The sequence below is a fragment of the Xiphias gladius genome, chromosome 10 (assembly GCF_016859285.1).
Source record: "Xiphias gladius isolate SHS-SW01 ecotype Sanya breed wild chromosome 10, ASM1685928v1, whole genome shotgun sequence".
Taxonomy (NCBI): domain Eukaryota; kingdom Metazoa; phylum Chordata; class Actinopteri; order Istiophoriformes; family Xiphiidae; genus Xiphias; species Xiphias gladius.
In genome coordinates this window covers 15,281,511-15,304,282 of record NC_053409.1, presented here as the reverse complement: position 1 = coordinate 15,304,282, position 22,772 = coordinate 15,281,511, and the positions used below count along the sequence as shown (strand labels likewise).

The following is a 22,772-nucleotide window of genomic DNA, read 5'->3' as shown; positions in this document are numbered from 1 at the left end:
ATGTTTTTTGTCCACCTTTTTACTTGTGTCCTACTTAGCTGTTGGTGTGCAACTGAGTGACATCTCTGACCAAAGGCTGATTTCATTTTCTTAGACAACTGAATTTGAAAATGATATTAAAAGGACATACAATCCTCATCAACATTAAACCAATATGGAGATAATTATTCTGACTGTAAGTGATAAAAATTAGTGTAAAGCTGTGTCACAAATACATACTACATAATAATTCTATACAGTATGTACAACATACAAATTAATGACTATTACCCTACTTTATCATTTTATTCTAAAAGTAAATGATACAATATGTGAGACATCAGTAGTCAATCATTGTGACTTTGGACTGTCACTGCCGAGTTATGGTTTTTTCTGAAGATTTTTTGGAACTTTTTCACCATCGCAAACCAAAGTATTGGGCAACATGAAACGATCTGGCGATGGCACTAGATCAAAGGTTAAGGCATCACTAAAGTTATTATGATTCATTCTGAGGGGGACACGACTGTGAAGTGGAAATCCACCCAATAGCTGATGAGACATTTTACTCAAACCTAATTGTGGCGCAAGAGGAAAAATCAGAGGATCATTAGGATACATGAATGACATTAAGTTTCATGGCAATTCATCCAGTGGCTGTTGAGATATTTAAATCTGGATCAGTGAGGTGGACTGACTGATCCACATTGACATCCATAGAGCCATTTTGCCAGCACGGCTAAAAATCAACCAATTAACCAACATGACATCTATAATGGTAACGTCTTATGAAAGCCATACTCTGCTGCACAGTGGGCCTGTGGCTCAAACAAAGCACTTTTTGGAAACGTGAACCAATAAATTGCACATCAATGATACATTAATTGTAGGTGGCTAAGCTGGTCTCTTTCCTGTGGACTGAAAGTAGTCTGCTCCAGCATGAATGCACTGACTATCTCAAAGGTTGTCCAATCCACCAGGCAGCCCAGCCAGTCATGTTCAGACCTGTGGAGAGAGCGAGTATATGTATATGTATAGACGGCAGCCACTCTGAGGGCCTAACATGAGGAATTGATGGTAGAAAAAGATGAAAGTCCAGTAGGTAAACCTGTGTTGTTGCTCCAGAGGTGAAAATGGTTTACTCTGGTCTGATGTGAATCTGTAGAGTAAGTCACTTGAAAAGATACTAAGCCTACAGTATACTGCATCTGTAACTGCAACTTTCCCTGCAAACATGTACATCCAAAAACTGAGAAAAGAAAAATTTTTGTTATATAGTTTTTTCTATTAATTTCATAATTTGCATATCCCATTGTACTGGAAAATGAATCAGAACCATTGAATACATTTCAAGGTCGTCTGGATGTTGAGTTGCTCGCCACCAGCCCTTTGAACTGATGCCTGCAGCAGGCACATGCTGAACTCTGATCATACCAGTGGTCCTTCCTGAAAACAATCCATTGTATGGATCCAAGGTTATCCGACTCCTTTTTTGTTTTGTTTTGTTAATATAGCAGTTTAAAGTCTCAACTAAATATTTAGTTTTTTTTTTTCATTAATGACAAGAATCAGGCTTGTAAATACGTGGTTTCTTTGATCACTCCAGAGACTAATGACTAAATCCACCTGCACCAAATACAGCAGCAGTTCAGGTCACGCATTTCCCACTCACTACCAGTGAGGCTGTTTGATTTGAATGGGATGGACAAAATAATAGGAACACCTGTCAACATATCGCAACGTGGTTCCACATTACCAGAGATTACAGCCTCCAAAATGATCATACAGTTCAATCAACTCCTCTTTAGCACAGCTTCAACAAAAACTGAACATTGTAACGTTCATCCACGCAGGATTTACTGCAGGTGTGTTGTATTAGACTGCATTAGCTTTAGCTAGGTGTACCTAATAACCTGACAACTGAGTGTATAATAATTATAATAATTTGATTAGATTTTTTTATTAATAAATGGCACAGCAGGCTTCCTTTCATAACATTTAGAATGAATCACAATTGTGTGACATATTTTGTTATGCTCTGGTGCAAGAATTTAACATTTAACATGTGAGTACAGTAGAGAAGCTGTTGTAAACTTGCTAATAGTATAAGTTTGATTAGATGCATTTGTCAAGAAGATACATGTAATATTATTGCCAAGAGTTGTTGAGTTGGTTCAAGTTGTAACAACTCACATTTATTTTCAGGACCTTTAGGAAGAGGAGTGTCAACAGCGATCGTAGACCTGGCCAGTAATTATCCATGTTGACCACTACATGATAATTGTGATGGCTAATCTCAAATTAAGCTTGTTTATTGTCCAATCTTTCATGTCTTTATAACATTTGCAGGGTCATTTTTTTTTATACCCTAACTCTTTTTTTTATGTTAACAGTATCTCTAGACATTAGTTTATACTTTGATCATCTGATCTATTTTAAATTTAGTTCCATCCCTCATAAACGTCATTGTATTTTTGAATCCTGTAAGTCTGTAGTTGTCAGGAATGAGCACATCAACAGAAGAATAAAGCAGACAGCAGTTTCATGAAGACACTGTCAAAAAACACTGAAATTATCCATGTCAACTTTGTCATCGTCATCATATAACATTAGATAATCAGTTTTCCTGCATGTTGCATCTGCCAATTTTTCACATAAAGGCAAAACAAACATTTACATTAAGAAAACAAACAAACTAATCAATTAATTCCTCAAAATTAATAATTCTCTATTTTCTCTTAGTACTTTGATCATTTGCCCTCACCTCGTCCTTCTTGCTTGAGTGTATCATTTCATAAGATTTTTTGGAAGGGTTTATTTGTTGCCATGGTACGGGGTGTTACTTGATATTCGTAGGCAGAGTGAAAAAGCTGTTTCCATTTCAGTCTCTGTAATGACGAGACAAACCTCAGTGGAGAATAGCGGGTATAAATGTGAAACACTTGACAGTCCTCCCTTCCTCAAACCCGCATATATTACAGTAAAGTAACTACCTTTTACCAACACTCATACAGACACACACACATGCACCACTTTCAAGTATAACTGCATATATGGAGACATTTTTACTGAATCTCTAGAGTGTTTGGTCTTTCTAAGTTCTTTACTGTACCACAGAAACATTATATGGGAGTAGCAGCATACAGTATGATACAGCAATCAAGACAACATATATTTCATGGCTTTTCATTGCTGCTGGACTGAATCCAGTCATTCTGAGTTTACTCTTTCCATACAGTCACACCAGTCTTTCTCTGCTTTTGTTCAAGAAATATCAGCATTGTCCCTGTGACATTAAATAGACTTCAAATCCCCTTTATTTATGTTTTGAAGATGAGTTCCATAATTCTTGGGGGTAAAGATTTTTTATTCTTTTTAAGCATGCATGCATAAGTCTATAAAATCGATATACTGTAGGAATCTAAAGAGATATTGCATGGAGCTGTATGATGTAAAAAACAAAAACATATCACACATAGCATGTGTTTACCATTATCTTGTTTTTCTTTGTCTCTTTCACTCAATGTTTTCCTGGAGAGGTCAGTTTTAATCCTCTGTAAGGTTTCTCAGATGCACCGTCTGAATTTGATTAGTTTCTGGAAAGCCTGTTTGAACTCATCGTTGAACACGGTGTATATTACTGGATTGATGAGCGAGTTCAGGTATCCCAGCCAGGTAAATACATCAAAAAGCACCGGATTGAACCAGCACTCTTTACAGATGGCCATGACGAGCGTGCCAACAAAGAATGGGAGCCAGCAGATGATGAAAGCGCCCAGGATGATGCCCAAAGTCTTGGTTGCTTTCCTCTCCCGAGCTGCACACAGACGTTTCCTCTCCAGCACGCTGTCTGCTAGCTTCACTTTCACACTATTCATGAACAGAGGCGATCCTCCCCCTCCTCCTCCTCCACCACCTCCCGTGTTGCCAGAGTGTAGGTGTGCTTCCTGGTTGGAGGCAGAATTAAGAGAACAGAGAGAGGAGCCTGCAGAGGTCTGGATGAGCTGTGCTGTGGTGAAACGTTTCCCCGAGGACGATGGCGTCTTAAAGATGCGGGAGCGGGCAGCAACATAGATCCGTCCGTAGAGGATGATGAGAAGCACTGTGGGAACGTAGAAGGCGCCGAAGGTGGAGTAGAGGGTATAAGAGATCTGATCTGTATTCACCACGCACTCTGTGAGCTCCCCCTGGGCTTTGGCCTGCCGCCAGAAAAGTGGAGGCATAGAAATCGATATGGAGATCACCCACACCACCCCAACCATGATCCCCGCCCTGCGCATGGTGCGTCGTTTTGAGTACTCCAGGGCATCTGTGATGGCCCAGTAGCGGTCCAGTGCGATCACACACAGGTGCAAGATGGAGGCCGTGCAGAAGGTGATATCAGACGACAGCCAGATGTCACAAACAATCTGCCCCAGCGTCCAGGTCTTGCTGACAGTGTAGACGATGCTAATTGGCATGACTAAAATAGACACCAGCAGGTCTGTGACGGCCAGGGAGCCGATCAGGAAGTTGGCGGGTGTGTGGAGCTTCCTGGTCAGAAAGATGGTGGCGATGACGAAAGCGTTTGAAAGCACGGTGGCCAAGGTGATGATAGCTAACAGCGCAGACAGAGAGACCTGCAGGCCGAGTAGCGTGGCCTCGCTCCAGGGTGGAATGGTAGTGGTGTCAGGACTCACTGTGAAGTTGCTGGCGAAGTAGCCCAGTGAGCTATTATCCAGCTCCATCTCACCTCTACTCCTTTTAAAACCTTGTTTCTAGAAGGTTTAGAGCAGCCGCATCACTATAATCTAAAACAGCACACAGATCAGGTCATGCATGGCACTGAAGAAGCCCGTACTCATGTGTGGCACTGGTGCTTTTGGCTGTAGAAAGTATAAAAAGTTGTCTTTTATGCTCCTTTCAGTAAATAAGACAGTATTTTTCTTCATTTCCCATCCTGTTATTTCATATCAACCTTTAGCAAACAGTTCACAGGTCACGACCAATGCTCATGTAATTGAAACCAACTAATTTGTCCATTTCTCCTCTCCAATATTGATTCGCCTCACTGGTGTAGCTGCAGGACAGACGAATCCTATTTTGCATGCAGCTCCCATCAGACAGCCACTTATTTTCTCACTCCCCAGTGCTCTTATCTCATCTCCAACCAGCAGCAAGCTGGCAGCAACACCTTCAGACCAAGCCTTCCTATCTATCAAATGTTTTAATGGGCTCCTCCTTTTCAATAAAGCTAAGCGGGGAGTTGCATGTACGAAGATGATGACGACAGATACACAGGTTTGCTTGTTGTCTCTCTTATCTATTCTGAAGTCTGTGTGAAGCCCTTTAATTTGAGGTTTGCATTGAAACTTGGCCGTGCGTCCTGTCTTTGGTGATATTGGAAAGCCAGAACAGTACACTTACATGATCAACATCAAAACCAGACGAGGAAATATTCTAATTATCCAGTCTGATTGAAGATAATTGTTGGATGTCCATGTGGTTTTGGCAGATATATAGAAATTTGCACTAAAACACCATGTTCAGCAAAGCTTTTTTTCAGGTTGCCAGTATTAAATGCTTGTGTGTTAGCTTTTCCTCTTCACAGTGTTGTCTGTCAGATAAACTTTCAGTCGCAGTGTCCACACAGATAAGGTTTTGTCTGACTTTTATGCAGCCTCCTCTGCAGCAGCTTCTCCCTGGGAGGCACAAATGAGGGGAGAAAATAGGAAGGAAGATTAGTTATATTCAATTTACCATCATCCCCTCCCCCATATTCTGCAGACGCCCACACACACCCACTCCCACAAACACACACACGGAAACAAACCACCTACATGACAAAGCACATACATTAGAGGAGATAAATGCACAAAAACAACCTGTAAATTCAACCTCTACCTGTATATGGAGGATTATGACTTGATACATGGACTTAACACCCACATACCTTCTGCCATGGAGTTCGTTTATTACATTTGTTGTGAGACTAGAATTGAAATGTAAATTGAATATAAAGACACTTTCCCAATGTAAATTCTTAGCATTAAGAATCACATGCTTTCCAATGAAAATGCTTCACTAAAAATGACGCCCTAAAATATAATTTTAGAGTGTCCTGGGGTGGTCGCCTAGTGGTTTAAGTTGCTGACCATGTAATTGCATGTAACTTGTTCTAAACCAGTTGGTTGTGTGTCATTTCCCATCTTTTATGCCTCTTAGAAATGTCCCTCCCCAAAAAAACACAAAAAAATGTACAGTTGGTTGAGATGTTTCCCACCTCTGTCTGAGAGCCTCGGGATGTTATTTGATTTTACATTAAATATTCAAAAACAGCAAAAGACCATTTTTAATGTTATTTTAAATCAAATATCATTAGCAACAGCAACTTTTTTTTCTCACTGAGAAGGCCCCAGATAGATTTTTGGTCGGAAACTGGAGCACAGTGGTACAAAGAGAAACTGACCATGTTGCATCCAGGTAAGAGCTACAAAATTAAGACAGGAAGGAAAGCTGACTTACCTTCAAATAAGTTAAAAGAGACAGGAAGTGAAATGTGGTAATATGGTATCATATCCCAAGGGGATAATACTTCAAATGATTGTTTTCTTTAATTTATTATTTAACTGCAGTCGTGTGAATAAAGACCAATTATAATTCAGAGGAAACAGGAAAAAACATGCATTAGGTGATGCATTCAGTGGACTCATTGAAGCTAAAATGGGGAGTTATGACAGCTGAAACCACCTGTTATTGTATGACAACCCACACAGCAAATACTGCTAAGACCTGAGAGAATTGATGCCTTAGTCAACCGAGTGACAGCTGGTAAATGGTTTACTTTAAACATATTTCATAACATTATTCGGTGCTAAAATGACTGAGGTGTGCACAAGAGGGATTAGGGACACAAATGAACAAGATTTTTTATTGGAATGGGGTTTGTTTACTTGTCAATTATTTTCTTTTGAATATTTTCTATATCACACGTCAACAAGCTATGCAAAGTTTGAATCCTAAGGAACAAAGCTGCGAAAAAACAAACAACGATATTTGCAGCAGTAATTACAAATATTTGCCTTTTCACACTAAGCACATCCTTCTGCTGGTACATTTCAAGTGTCAAGACTGATTTCTGAGTGCATGTTTGTTCCTGATACAGCTCTGCAAATCCCCTCCATTAACTGAAGTGTTGACTGGCAGCTGGGCTCTTGAGGGGAATTATCTTGCTTCGGCTATGACAGCAAATAGGCATATTAAATAGCAGATGAAAACAGCCTCGTCAGGTTAGTGCATTCTTTTGCAGACTCTCAGGTGAGCATGAACAATTTTATAAACCAAACTGAGTATCGTTCGGTTTTGGAGAAAACGCAGAGTACTGTACCAGCTGGTCAACAAGTTCAAATGGAAACCTGGGATGGAGGTGACATGCTGTTACCTTCCTAATCAGAACCAACAGAACATAAGATCTTAAGCTTTAGTTATAGGAACCGCTATCCTAAAGTTCCCTCACATGGCACAGTATACAAGCATATGTTTTGTGCCTGCTTTGCCCTGCTCTAGTATAAGACTGCACCATGACATTCAAATGGCCAAGAGGGTAGTCGACTACTGGCTGCCCTCCATCAAAGACGTGTACATACTGTTTCCAAAGCAAAGAAAAGAAAAGGGCACCAGGTACTGGTCTTACCCACCCAGACAAACACGTGCAACGCTGGTCTTACTGAGCCCTGCTGACCTGCACTGCAGCTTTTATGAATTATAATGATGTTGCAAGGAGGAACAGCTCTTTTAGCTTTTTTAAGTGCAATGGTTGGTATGCTAAACCATGAGCATCAGTCCTGTACCGTTCTGTCGTCAAATGTCAAATGCCTTGTTCTCTTCACGTACAACAATTTAAAAGCAAAGGGGATTTGTTATCAAGGAGAGGAAAGACATGTTACTTAAAGTTCTGCCTGTTGAAACAGTGGAAGTGCTATTATGTTTATATATTTGTTAATCATTGTGCAGTGGTCAGGGGATTATGCAACACAAAGTAACAATATGAACCTTTTGCTAAAACTATGTTGCCTTATTTTCCCTGCTCAAAAAAAAAAGAAAAAAACAAGTATGAAAAATTGTTAAAATCAAATATGTCACTTCTTGTAACAAAAGACATTAAGTCAGCTAATTACATTAATCTCTAGTAAATGACACAGGTAAAGTATCTGTTTCATTTTGGCGTTCTGTCCTTTTCTGAACACCAGTCAGAAGTTAGAGGAGCACTCCAGCAATTAGGCGCTTAAATGAAGGTCCTGTGAGAAACAGATTTAAGACAGGTGGTCCAAATCGAAGCAGCAGATGTCCTGAGTTTAAGTCCTTAGAATGAGTAGCGCCTCCTAAAATCTGGATCCTACATTTCCCATACTGTCATTTCATAGCATCTTTCATTAGACCCTCCCTGCCTCCGAAATGCCTACATCTGTTAAACTCCGCATCCCCAGGTTGTGATGCAGGTATTCAGCCAAAACCGATGACACCACAATGACGTCATCAGGGTTATTTTCTTAGACTTTAGAAAAAGCGCCCGTAGTTCTCCTCATTCACCATTTGTAAACTTCACTTTGTGTGTAAAACCGGTGGCGTGCCCTTTAACACATCGCTCTCGTTATGAATATCTTTGTTTTGCATGTACTGTAGATGCAAAGAAGATCGCATCTCAAACAAAACATCACGTGCAGACATATGACAGATAGCTGTAACTACTGATATGAAGCATGACACAGGGCGACTACCTCACCGTCACTCTTCTTTGCATCAGTGCAGAAGAGATCGATGAGTGTCTGGTCATATTGCCCTGTCGTAGTGTTGTAGTGCTGAATGTGCCACACAGCGAGCTCAGTAAGACGACTGTCGTGGACAGCATCAACTCATTCATTCACTTGTCCCTGTTGTAAGCTGCTACACTGTAATATGTTTCTGGTGCACATCAGTTCTCACACAACACACACGCGCACACACACACACACACACACACACACACACACACACACACACACACACACACACACACACACACACACACATACACACACAAACATATCTGTACAGTGGCATGTTTGATAGATGGTTGAATAGCTTATCCGTTTACACATCAAACAAGTCGAGGGCAAGGCTTATCTCCTAAGGGTCTGGTTTACAGTGCAATGAGATAATGAGGTTCATAATGAGTGGATGAGAGGAAAAGATTTTCAATCAAGAACAGGCCTTGCTGAAATTGGGCTGCATACTGTTTATGTGAAATATATTAGTGTCTATATCTGGCTTTCATATAGAAGATCTAATACAGTAAGGCATGGCTCAGCCCAGTGAGGTGAGATGTGAATTTATCCTCCTTTAAACGAGGGAAATTAAAAAAGAGGGTATAACAAAGCAAGATCACAATAAAAACATACGCACAACATAAAAAATTTGTTCTTGTGGGTCTGACAAAGACAACTGGAGTTATACAATATCACAGCCCTGCCCAGTCGGCTCCTTTGCATCACACCCCATTCACTATAATTCCAATTCATACCTTTCAGGCTTGGGCCAAATCCAAGCAGATGCTGCAGAGAGTGCAGCAGTCTGTTTGCTGGTCTGGGTGAAACAGTAATACCCTCTGAACCCAGCAGCCCTGCAAACACCGCATGGCCCCACTGGAGATAGGCTAATTGATTTAGCTGAGAGGAGGTAGAACCTTCGCTACCTCCGCTGTCAGCTAATGTCTGGTGTTTACTCAAGTGTGCCCTCAACGCTAGGTGAGCTAGGATGTACTCTGTGTGTGTTTGTGTGTGCGCGCGCGTGTGTGTGTGTGTGTGTGTGTGTGTGCGCCCGTGGGCGGGGGGGTGGGGGGGTGGGGTGCGGGTTTACATCAATTGAGAGAGAGGCTGGGGATTGTTGATGGGGTAAATGGAAGAATGTGTAGATAAAGAAGGAGTCATGGGGATCTGTTGAGTTGCCTTTTTCTACAGAATCATGCTGTTTACCATTTTATAATCAGTTCAGCTTCAAACAAAGGCATAATTTCCACTGGCGATTTTAAAATCCTATTTTTGACCCCCGCACTTTTATTGTTTCAGGTTGATTTTTATACTCAAGTCTCTGTGAATGTGTCAGTATGCAGCCTGAAACACTACTCTGGGCTGAAAAGGCATTTCCAACTTCTTTTTTTGGGTTTTAAAATCATTAAATCTTTATTCTTATTTACAGTTAATGTTCTCCTTAACAGACATGTGCTTGGCTTCAAACAATAATCATTGTTATACTGGTGCAAGTAGGTGAACTGCCTTTTAACTGTCTCATAGCCAAACACAGACTCCCAATGGCTTTGGCTCATTATGCTTGTCGTTACAGTCGCTCTGCAGTCCAGGTTGCTGTTGTTTGATTTCGCAATAGGAATAGATATTTACAATGTAGTTTGCTTGTCACCCTGCAAATAAGGAATCGAGAGTTATTACAGAAGGCTGAATCATGTGTGGGAAAATGAAATTATAAAATAAAGATTGGTAGGAATTTTTGAACAGTCAACATGACTTAAGAACTGATATCTGTTAAAGTACAGCCTAAAAGTTAAAGTGTGTATGATCAAAACAGAAACATGCCTATAAAATGAGATTCACCAACAGAAATAGCAGCACAGCTATGCAGAACAATGGAAAACCATTTCATGAATGACTGTATGAAGTGTAACATGCTGGCATGTCACACTGCAATTCAAGAAATAGTAAATGAAATCCCATTATTTCTCGAGGGCTCAAGTGTTTATCATATCTCTGTTGTTTGCAGGTGCCTGGGAGTGTGGAGAGTAGGTGTTTTTCTCAGGCTGTGTGGGCTGCATGTGTGCGTAAGCTTGCACATGTACAATCACACATACATGCACCATTTGCACCACCCTGCAACCATCCATCCACCTACACACACACACACTCACACACACACACACACACACACACACACACACACACACACACACACACACACACACACACACACACACACACACACACACACACACAAATCGAACCTCTGGGTACAAACCCCAGGACTCGTTATAGAGGCTGGGCGGGATAATCTCAGCTCTTCTGTTAGCAGACAGGAAGGGAGCAGATTGTTGAAAACGGTACAATTTACCCTCTTAGCAGGAAAACGAAGATTTCTCTGTTAATGAAAGTCCCCAAATGTATTGCTGTTTTAACAGGGTGCATAGCAGGAGGCTTAAATTAGTTAAACTGCAGCTTCCAACAACTTTAACATCACATCAAAGCCTCCTACTGCAGAGACAACCTTCCCACCTATGTTTTTTTTTACACTACTCCAAAATAATACACTCTTCACTGTATGTGCATGACCCTTAGAAAGTGGAACAGTTCCAGGGTAAATCTAAGACACCTGAGAGGCTCTTTATTATGAGTGGGCCTGCGATGAGCTAATGCAGAGATTGTCTGCCACAGCCGGCTATGTGCAACTCTATGTGCGCTAGGAGGAGAGAAGAGTTTGAGAGAGAGTCACAGGACAAACGGGGATCTGGTTTAGATCTGGGGGATGATAAAAGAGCTCGCAAATAGAACATTCTTAGTGCTAAATTATGTATTGAAAAAACAAAAGATAAATTCCAGGTAGTATTTCCAGAAATTTGTGATCTTGTGCAGGATCACACAAGTTCACACAAGATCAACCAATCGGTACAATGTTTTACAAACCTGTCATTATTTTTTTAGAAGAAATGAGCAATTTGCTGAAGCAAAATAAAATTATTGCCATTATCCACATAAAATAATCCAATTTCCAACCCCAAATAAATGAAACCTCACCATCAACAAACCAAATTCCTTGCAAACACATTAATGCCTTGAACCTTTCTTTCCAACAAGTCTTGTCTCAGCAAACCATTTCTAGTCTAGTACCCAAATTGAAAAATCTACCCTTACACCCAGGCTTATACAGTACCTATATGTAACCTTGTACATTATACTTAACATTAAATTAACCATTTTATTGCAGCAGTACACTGGCATCAACAATGGACATCAACATTGAACTTCTCAGCTTGCTACAATAGCTGCACAGACTACCACTCATGTACAAAATTAAACTTTATACTAAACTCCTATAGGATATTTGTAAGCTTTCAAGAATTACTTATTAGATAAGTGTCTCATAGTTGTGATTTTAGAATTTTTTCCACTGCAATTCTTAATCATTGCTAGTTATTTCAAAATACCACAAAGATGAAAATTACATTGCAAAAGTTACATCCCAATAAAGCTCAGAAACGACTGTACCTCTTAAGGAAACTTAAAAGGGCAAAATTCCTGTTTTAAAGAGGAGCAATAGAAAGCATTCTAACTGAAACATCACAACGTGGACAGGAAACCTCTGCGGCGGGTGATTAAAACCGCCAAGAACATCATCTCTAACCATCTACCAAGCATCAGTGATGTCGGTGAGGCGAGGTGCCTGCGCTGAGTCCAAAGGACACTAAAAGACAATACCCACCCCAGCCACAGGCTGTTCCCCCTACTGCCGTCTGGCAAGCTATAATTGAGTATCCACTGCTGTACCAACAGACTTCGGAGCAGTTTCTTTCCTCAGGCTGTGAGACCACTGAATTCATCCTCCACACGCCACCACGAAAAGTTTTATTTTTATGACTTGATTATTTATTCATTCATTTATATAACTTTTGTTTTTTGTTAGTAGCATAAAGCAGACTACATCTGTAATTTCGTTATACAATCTTGTGTTGCATAATGATAATTAAATTGAATTTTAAATTTAGGATCTTGAATCTTGAATTATGTGACGTGTGCCCCAGGGCACACTTCGCATGTCATACCCCAACGTTTCTTGTCTCTCTCTAAAGGCAAAATCCAAAATATATAAATAATAAAGTTGTTGCAGATTCAGTTTTTCAGACTACAAGTTCATACAAGAAATGCGCATATATATATATATATATATATATATATATATATGTGTGTGTTTGTGTGTGTGTGTGTGTTTTGTATGTGTATTTGTATTTGTATACAATACATATAAACGAATACAAGCTCTGTTCTACTGCCATAATTGTGTTGCATTAGCCTAAAAATCAAATGGTCAAAGTAGTCTCTCTCTGACTCCTGCTCTCACCAAGTCAGTTTCTCTTTGGCTTTTTAATTTTTTGGACTAAATGTGGTGTAAGTGTAAATAACATAAAACAAAGTTACCATCCCTAACAGGAACACCTGTTCACCAAAGCCACATCGAGTTTGAAATATTGTGCAGGGATAAAAATAAAAAACGGTAAATTTTTCCTTTGGCCAGTGACTAAAATACAGTAAGACTTAAAAAAATCTACAGCAGTGAGATGCCACCACGAAATTTGGTCAAACACAAATGAAAAGAACTGCATGGATGCAAAATCTGTCCCTGGTCAATTTCATGCACTTGAAAGTAAGGATGCTCTGACCGTTTGAAACTGAATGGCGACATATGTAAAAATACAAAATGAATGGCGTTAATGGCTCTCTCAGCATGTCAGGGATTTTATTTCATATTAAAAAAGACAAATTCATATTTTACTTGTCTGACTTCTGATCCTCAGATTTAAAACTTGGTAGTACAGAGGCAGTGGGCTTTAACAGGAGGAATAGTTGGGTGTCATTGCCATGGCAGTGAAATGAAATATTAAGATTTGTGTGGCTGATTGTTAGCATGTGCAGTGAAACTGGACTGAGAATAGAGCCCTGCAGCACTGTGTATGTTGTGAGCAAGATGAGCTGCGGCGGTGAAAGACTGTTCTCCAGCTGCACCAGTGTAGGTTGATCAGATCTTGTGCACATTGTATGGTTTGTGCCAAGAACACAAACTTATGTGTTTTAGTGTACGATAAACATGATGGTTATAACTCTAGGCATTCAATTAAAACTGGAGTATTGTCAAAGGATTCCCATTCAGCAATAAGCCTGCGTTCATTGGCATCAGAAAGTCGTTAGTTTAATTAAAAGTTGCTTCCTGTGTGAAATATACGTGCCAAGACTAGACTGATTCAAAAATATAATTTAAAAAGCAATATTAGCTGGATAAGAGGTAATCTTGTATTAAAGGAGGATTTTTCATTGAAACGTCAGTTAAGACCACAAAGATCAATTATTGTTTTTTAAGAAGGGTTTAAGGTGAAGGGTACAGGTGGCCAAACCACCGTGTATGATGAACTGTTGGGACCAACTACACTCAAATCGCATTTTCATGATCTGCCCTGATCTGTACTTTATTTTGTCACTTATCCGTTGCGTGCTTGGTTACTGAATTTCCTGGGTTTGTGGCCATATATAAGCTCTTGAAATGGCCTTGTGTTTAAAACATGCTTTGCAAATAAACTTCTCTCCCAATGTGAAAATAGGTTCAAAGAAACTACAGTATTTTCCTCGGAAATTAGTTTATAGCTTAGTTGATTTTATTAAAGTATAATCTGTGACTATTGTTATTGGAAGCTTGGTCAAAAATGCTTTGGATTTTTTTTTTACCAATTTTAAAAGGGCAGTAAAGGCTGTAACAGCTTTAACCTTCATGGAGATGGTGTATTGATTTTCTTGTCAATTAAGCAGGATGGATCCATATGGCACTGCACATCCCCAGAGAAAAAGTCTGCAAGTCCAATATCAAAAGCAATCATCAACCTTTCCGAAGTCTTTAAACACACAGGTGTACACATTGAACACCATGATTCAGGAGAAAGCCATCAATTAAGCAAAACTTAAGCCTCCTTTGAACCTCACTTGGACAGGATGATGGTGGAGAGTAGACCGGGTGTTTTTGAAACGACTAGAAAATTTTGATAGTGCAGGCGTCAACAACATGCCATCAGAGCAGCACTGTACTGTCACAGAATTAAAGAGGAAATGATTACCCGGCAGGATGCAGGGAGCCACCACAGTAACACTAAATTAGATGCTTACAAACGTTTTAAGTACGAGGAAATTGGTGACTGCCACAAATGATCTTAAATCACTTGTACATGCCACTTAAGAATGAATCTGTTTATACGAGTGGTTCTTCCATGTGGCCCATTGCCTTCTATTTTGGTCTTGGCCTAGTATGGGTATATAAGTAAGCACTACCCCACAAAAAAGCACTTTTCTCCATTTAACTGTGGCAGCAGGCACACAACATGCATACTTACTGAATTTGTAAGATATGCACAAGGGTTATTAGTGCTGGAACTACAATGTTTTGAATAATGTTCTATAGTATTGTCTTAATCTGTCTCTTTTAAAAACTACTGTTATTACAACATGAAAACTACATCAAAAGCTGTAATTTTTTAACTTTTCAGCTCTGCCTAATACAGTAGATATACAGTAATAAAATGTGCGCTACAAAGTCAGGTGAGTGCTATAGTACAGACACTTCTAAAACCCTGCATTTTCTTTATTTTTCACTTCAATATTTCTACCTACAGGTTCTAAGACAACAAATTACTTTCTTGGATAACCTGTGGCAGCCCCTCAGTTGCCTTCAAGCAATGGAGACCGGCATCTTTCAACAAGTAGTCGATTTTGAAACATTGAACGCTAATGGCCTGGGTGGCAGAGATGCTGGTGTGAGAGTGGGGAGTAAAGGCTTGAATGGATTCTGATATGACCCCCGCTGTCTCGTGGTAAGTGACACGTTTTCATGATCTAAAATTACAACTTTCATCTGGAGGGCCCAATCCTGGGATTCAGCTCTAATTATATGGGAAGATTGACCCTAGATTAGTCGGAGACAGAGGGTTATGTAAAAAAAACATGTAAAAAATTGGACTACAAGACAAGGAGAAGAAAGGGAATAAAAATACAGACGAAAGTAACTGAGCAATGCAACAAAAATTAAATAGGAAAAAGAGAAGAACATAAAGATCTGAGGTTAAAATCATCCTGAATAAAGACAAAACATGATTAACATTGCCCTGAGACAGTAAAATGGATTCAGTGGAGTTCACTCTCTGCTGAGACAATGGTGTAAAAAATGAAGAACAGAGAGCGAGAGGGGGAAGGCAGATGTTTGTGATTGGAAAAAGTGCTTTTTCATACTGAGTCCAAATCCCTTGTGAATAATCCTGGCTGTAAATCCAACGGGATTACCACTGTTACAGTCTCAATTTTCTGGGTTTCTCTAATTCAAATGTAAAGAGAAAACTCAGCAACATTATGAGTGACAAGAGGATTTGATGAAAGAAGCAAAGCATTACATGAAATGGAGACTGGGGCGCAATGCAATGTGTGCATTTGCATATTCAAATACATTTGCAAATGTCTATCTTTGCTATTGTGACTTCCTTGTAACTCCCCTTTTTCATATTTTGAAACCTGTGCTTATGATACTTAAATGGATAACTATGCATCTGAATCAACCTTTCCCAACATGTAAAGACGCGGCAACCTCTTTTTTTCCCGACATCGCTACGTGATGCTCTGAGTAAAGTGTGAAGCAAACATACAATGTCATAGCTCTAGCAATCACGTGCTATGCTGAAGCCGACAGATCCCTAAGCATCTAATCTCATTATCTCCTTAATGTAATTACCGGATGATGGTTCAGACAATCATGTCATAAATTTAATACATGACCTTTCCTGCGTTGCTTTCCCTAATACATGATGCTTTCCCCTGTCCACAGAGAAAGCGTTTCAGCTGCATTTTTCCGTCTTACGCCTGACGGAACAGATACACTCCTGTTGTGATCAATTCCATTATCTACACAACTCATTTTTACACTTCAATTCTGTAACTGTAGTGATTGTGTACTGGGCTCTAAGCGTTGCCAAAATACAGGTGACATACAATCAATACTGTACATGAACACCTCCTTTATGACACAAATGAAGTACTGCTCTGCCAGCGTGCTGCTCATGCTATGCCTCCTGTGTAGACACATTGTAAATCTCAATAAGCACCCCTGTATATTACATAAAAATGTAATGACTTCTTCTGGCATTAGCGGAGGCACTCTTTATTTATAGGGCGACTCCACTATACAACTTTGCAGGAAACCTGGAGTGTTGTCGCTAGCATTCCTGGACTCGAGGGTTAGAGCTGGACTTGTTTGAATCTCTCATTGTGAAGGAAATCCATATCTTGATATCAGCAGCTTCTCTTGGATAACTCACTAAATCCGCCAATATCTCACACTCATAATTTCTGTCCTAAATATATTCCCTGGTTTTGGTACCATCCACACATTTCCATTCCCAATATTATTGTTGTAAATCCTGCTAAGGTGGGTCATTTAGATGATTTCTTGGTTATTCTTGGCATTTGTACAGTACTTGTATCCACTTTTGCTGATGCCCTGATGGAGGGGTCGAACCCTTTGCAAAATGACAGTGGGGTTTTAATATCATCATGGTAAATGTTGAACTTGACGAATGTTTGGTTTTGAGTTTTGATTGATTGATGTCTTGTGTTGTTGTCCACAAGTCTGCTGAGTTCTTGATGAATGCTTTTAGTATTTAGTTGTCCCGAGCATTTGCGGACATTTGTGTTCAGCCTTGGCTGTCCTGTAGTTGGGCCAGACTGTTCTCAGTTTGGTCTGTTAGTTCTTCGAGTCTTGGTTATGTGTTTTTTTCCAAACCGCAGTCTGAGCTCAAATGGTGTACTGATATACGTGTCCATTCAGCTGAGCAGATATAATGCTGGAAGGAGTTTCCTTGTTGGGTAGAAGCAGATTACTTGTCAGCAGCTGGATGGTCCTGTTCAATTTGTGGAAGATTTTCATGATCAGTATTGTTTATGTTAGGAAGTCAGGGTGATATCAGTAACTTTTTCATTTGTACTGCTATTATGCTTTCATTAGATTCTTAGTTTCTTTGCAGATCATGTCAGGCCTTTGGTGTGTTTCTGGCCTGACATTGGATGTCTGATATGATTGTACCTGGTTCTTCTTCTGGATGCTTTCAGGTCTATCAGCCGCTGATGAATTGGTGCTATGTGGTGTTTATTTTTTCCCTTTGGTCTTCCTGTACTGTTCAGTTTCAGCCTTTGATGCTCTAGCCTACTAACCTCTTTGCATGTTTACTGTATTTCGGCGTGTTTACTTGATCTTGCTTTCAGTGGAAGACAATGGCTCCTGCCTGCCAATTTAGTTTGCCTTGTGTATTTTTACTGCTTTGGCATATTAACTCATTGGTTTCAGTTATAGTAGTAGTGGGAATTGTAAATAATGATGCTCTGAGACCTGCTGTCACACTGAATGCTTCTCTCCGAGTTTAGGAAATCTAGTTTGGCTGACAGTAGTAAGCTCTATCTCATGTCAGCAGGCGGGCCATTTAATGAGTCTGGTGTCAGTGTTCATCTCATCTTCCTCAATGCATTCCCAGTATCTCCTGGTCATTATTTTAATATTGACATTTCCTTTGTAGCAAAACAAACTCCACATGACTATATGTAGCGTTCTCTGATACTTTAAAGAATTCATATGTACTCGGGCAGGATGTTTCGCAGCTGGATGGTAAACTCTCCTTCAAAGACGCTGCCCCACCATCTGTGCTCAGCTGTATTTCCTGCTACTCACATGCTGGACAGTTCTGCAAACAGTGGAGTCAGTCTGCAGGACAAACAATGTAATGATGACACTGCAATAAATTACCACATGTTTTTTTTGTGTTTGCTGGATTACGTTTAGTAATACATCCCGAAAAAGAGGTATTTTGGGGCTACACGGATTACGTAGTGACAAATGCTTAATGTGTGGAACAAGGCTGTAACTCAACTTCATACATCTCTGCTTCTTGTTTTCTCAGTCTCAACTCAGTCCAACAAGTCGGTTACCTCCAGGTCTTGAGTTATGTTACACTCCAGTCATGCATTGCCAGACCAAATCAAATGTGCAATGCGTTACACAGCGAATGCTATTTGTATCTGTGGTACTGTCAGTGAATTACAGTGAAAAAGCTGTGAGGACTGTAGGCTACAGCACTGTATGTGTCTCAACAGAGGCTTCCATGCTGACCATCGTATCTATGGTGTAAATCAAGATTTGCTAAGCATTGTTCCCCTCAGTTACTGCCGCTCCGCCTGTCAAGCTTTCCGTTCTTGCATGGCACATGATGCAATTTACATTGATAATGGTTGCAGATTAACTACTTAAAATTCTTTGTAATTTTTGAAGAATATGGGTCTTGATTTCAGATAGGGGTTGACAAAGCAGGCTTCTCATTTGTATTTGATTTTGCCGTCTGAAATGACAACTGTCGCTGGCAGAATTTTTGAACTTTAGCTAGCTAGATAATTAAGCCAGGGCTGCCAACTCTCATTCACCGAGCGTGAGACTCACGCAATCGACACAGATCTCAAAATCTCACGCCACACATGCCTTTCCTCACGCTCTCTTGGCTTCCTCTGATGTCAAATGTGTGATTTTTAAGCAAAGGAACAGTAGGGTGGGCAACAACAAATCCTTGCCAGGTGTGTCCCAGGGGAGTAGCCACAAGGATTTTGTGGTTGAGCAACCAACCTACTAAGCATAAGTGGAGCAAGGCTGGAGAGAACCAGAACCATTACATCGAGTGATGGTTCACCGTAGGTGCCTAATCTGCTATTAATCTCAGGAAACAGTGCAATGGTCATTTCCTCTAATTTTATGATATGTCATGTTACACAGGATCTGTCAGTGTAAAGTTGTAGAGCTGACCTACGTAGAGCAAGGTAACAAAAGTTCATTGCAGCACTGCAACACTTATTTAGAGAGTTTTATGCTAAAAACATGATAAAACATACAGTGCCACACATCTGAACATGGCTAGTAGTTAACATTGGCTGCTAACTGTTGTTTTCTAAAGAAAAAGACCACGGCTATCAATGACAGCTCAGCTCAAATGATCTTCTTTGATAACTTTTTCATCAAAATAATCAAAAACTTATCACCAAGCATGTCCAGATGCTGCACAATTACAAATCAATTTTGCTTGTTGTTGATAGATACATTTTAGGTGTCTGTTATGGAATGTAGGGGTTTTTTTGGGGGGGGGGGGTTGGATGCCCTTCACAACTGTACGAAGTACCCCAAGTTAGATAGCTGCACATGCTAATGTTTGCAGCTTATGTGAGAGTAGACAATCATACTGTTTAAGTGATTACTTACACTTTTGGGATTGTATTTTTTGTTTTGGAAAGGATAACAAAGACCTGTACTTATTGTTATTTGCGGGAGAGGTTTAGAAAACAGTTACTGTATCACTTGCTGTCAGTATATATTTGTAATGGCATTTGTTCAGGTCAGCTTAAAAGTAAGATTGTAAATTTTGATTTTTGTCCTTATATTTTACCCATCTTATACAGTATACCCCTGACTCTCAGCATCACTTCACTCGTCCCTGAATGAGAGGAGTGATTGTCCGAGCAGGGAGGGCTGCATGTCAGTTTCAGCTAGATTTTTCTGTAGGGAAAAAATAATAATGTAACTCCAGGTACATGAGGGATAGATGGTGTTTTTTTTTTATTTTTTCTTTTTTAAATTCCTATATCCTCTACATTTAAATATTAGGGAGCTGTTGCTGCACATGTGGTGCTCTCTTGAAACCATCAGGCATTAATTGTCTGTTCCTACATTAATTATTAAACCAGACTTTTACACTTTGCCTAATAACCTACAAATTAATCCTCTTTGTAATATGCTCTCTCTCATGCCCATGAGGGGAGAAAACTCCTCCATCATTATGTAAGAAAATGACACATTCAAAAATATCATAATCCAAGATAAGTTGTTTCTAGTTCTTATCATCGTTTTCATTATTAAGTAGGAAGCAGAGATGGCATGGTATGAATAGGAATTTCATATTGGGGATGTCGATTCAGTTCTGTCTTCAATCACACCCTGGTAGCTAAAGTGCGTGTGTGTGTGTGTGTGTGTGTGTGTGTGTGTGTGTGTGTGTGTGTGTGTGTGTGTGTGTATTTGTGAGATGATGGGGGAGAAAGGGGTGTCAGCGTGAGAGCGAAAGAGGACACTCCACGTGTGCGAGTCTCCCAACGAAATGGAGGGACATTGTGTGCTCAGAAACAATTTCATCAGAGCACCGTGATGGTGATTCTCTTTCATTTTGCTGAGTATCTCTCACATCAGGAAGCTACTTAGAGCAAAAATGCAACTCTCACTCTATGAAGAGAGACCAAAGTGGGTTTCTGAAAGGCTTGAGAGCACAGAGGACAGTTCTTTTTTTTTTCCGGCTTGAAATGGATTTAATGCTGGGGCTGCTAACCTCTCCTCCTCACCAGCAGCTACTAATGGCAGAAGAAGCATTTTCTCATTTATTTAAGATATTTTTATTCCAAAAACAGCCAATTAGAAGATAAGGATGATATTAAATTTGTTTGCACAGTTCCTCATTCAATATTATATCAAACATACATGTTTTTTTAATGTCTCCCACAAACCCTATCATCCTTATGGTTTGACCTATAACCAATATCACAGCGTAACTCTCTGTTCTGCAATTGTTTAATGAATTCAGCGGCATACACCAAAACTGTGCAGGCTTGGAGCACCTTGCATACAGCAGCGGATTGTGTTCAGTCATCATACAGAGATTTAAGCCTTATTTTGAAATGAAACAAGCTTAAACACATTACAAACTGCTCACCTGCGTATCAGCCTAACTCAGCTTTAGTGAGTTAACAGCTATAACATCCAAACTGCTATAACAAGACAACAAGTCAGAAGAAGTCCCTGTCACCTTCCTATCACCTGCCCATGGCTAAAGGGCAAATCTGTAAAGTATTACAAAGCTTCAGTAACTGTCCTTGATGAACTGAGATTGGTGGGGGGTTTTTCAGCTTTTAAACATATAATGTCCTTATTTTGAAGCTTCATGCGGGTTTATCCATGTGGGTTTAATCTTTTCCTCACAACTCTCTTGGCTTAACACCCTTAAACCCATGTAAAGCGCTTGTTATTTCCCCATAGGGACTCATATATTGTGTCTCTGGTGCTCAAAAGCTTATGCTGACCTTATCATAACCTACTTTGTGGCATCTTCATCTCTCATTGTGTCACCAAAATAGTGCTCTCGGGACTGAACACAGTGCGAGTGGTAATCACAAGCGACATTATCGTACTCTGTTGCATTTCGTATGTATGGGATTATTTCAGGATTTACTGATGATGTTTTTCTTAGTCTGTCTGCAAATTTAAGGATTATACTTCACTCTTGGTTTCGCATCGACTTGAAATACTATCTAATTTCATCTCTCCTGCGCCCGCGGATCCGTGCGTAATGGTAACAAAGAACCACGGACCCATGGAAAGGTTATAAAAAGAAAGATTGTTAAACTTACCATGTCATTTTTTCCTCGTTTGGTGTTTTTTTCCCCTCCCGTTCTTCTTTGATATAAGTGCAGGACAACATCAGTCGGGGAATCCCAGCAGCTGTGTCCTTCATTTACGCGCGTAACGAAATACAGACTCGTCACATTAAAAGGGCACCAGCGGACAGCCTCTGTAGCTGTTACTGCTGTGAGTCCTGAGACTGCTTCACGTCTCCTCTACAAGCAGAAGCGAGTGTGTCTGCATGTAAACACACTTAACTTGGTCCGGCGGGCAGCATTCAGAACCTCCGTTGTCACGCAAACTTGAGCGAGTCGTATTTATTTACTCTGATCTCTAACGACGTGATGGCAGTCGCTGCCAAAACAACAACAACAAAAACTAACAAAAAAAAAAACATAAACAAAGAGGCGCTTTACTCCAGAGTTCAATCACCCGAGTTTTTCACTGGCGGAGCTCCGTCCGATGCGTCAAGACGCAGCTCGTTGTGGGTTGTCTCCAGCGACGAT

The 22,772-nt window shown here is 40.1% G+C and overlaps 1 protein-coding gene across 1 annotated transcript; it reads right to left on the bottom strand.

Moving 5' to 3' along the window:
* Positions 1-3,139: 3,139 nt before the first annotated feature.
* htr1d (5-hydroxytryptamine (serotonin) receptor 1D, G protein-coupled) lies at positions 3,140-22,539 on the bottom strand. The gene is made up of 2 exons (XM_040137448.1): positions 22,275-22,539; positions 3,140-5,660 (listed from the first exon to the last, which is right to left on the bottom strand). The coding sequence occupies exon 2, from the start codon at positions 4,704-4,706 to the stop codon at positions 3,546-3,548; it is 1,161 nt and encodes a 386-aa protein (XP_039993382.1). The 5' UTR covers positions 4,707-5,660; positions 22,275-22,539; the 3' UTR covers positions 3,140-3,545.
* Positions 22,540-22,772: the final 233 nt, after the last annotated feature.

Bases quoted from the DNA above. Each gene is read 5' to 3' on its own strand.
- htr1d (XM_040137448.1), bottom strand. From the start codon at position 4,706: ATGGAGCTGGATAATAGCTCACTGGGCTACTTCGCCAGCAACTTCACA.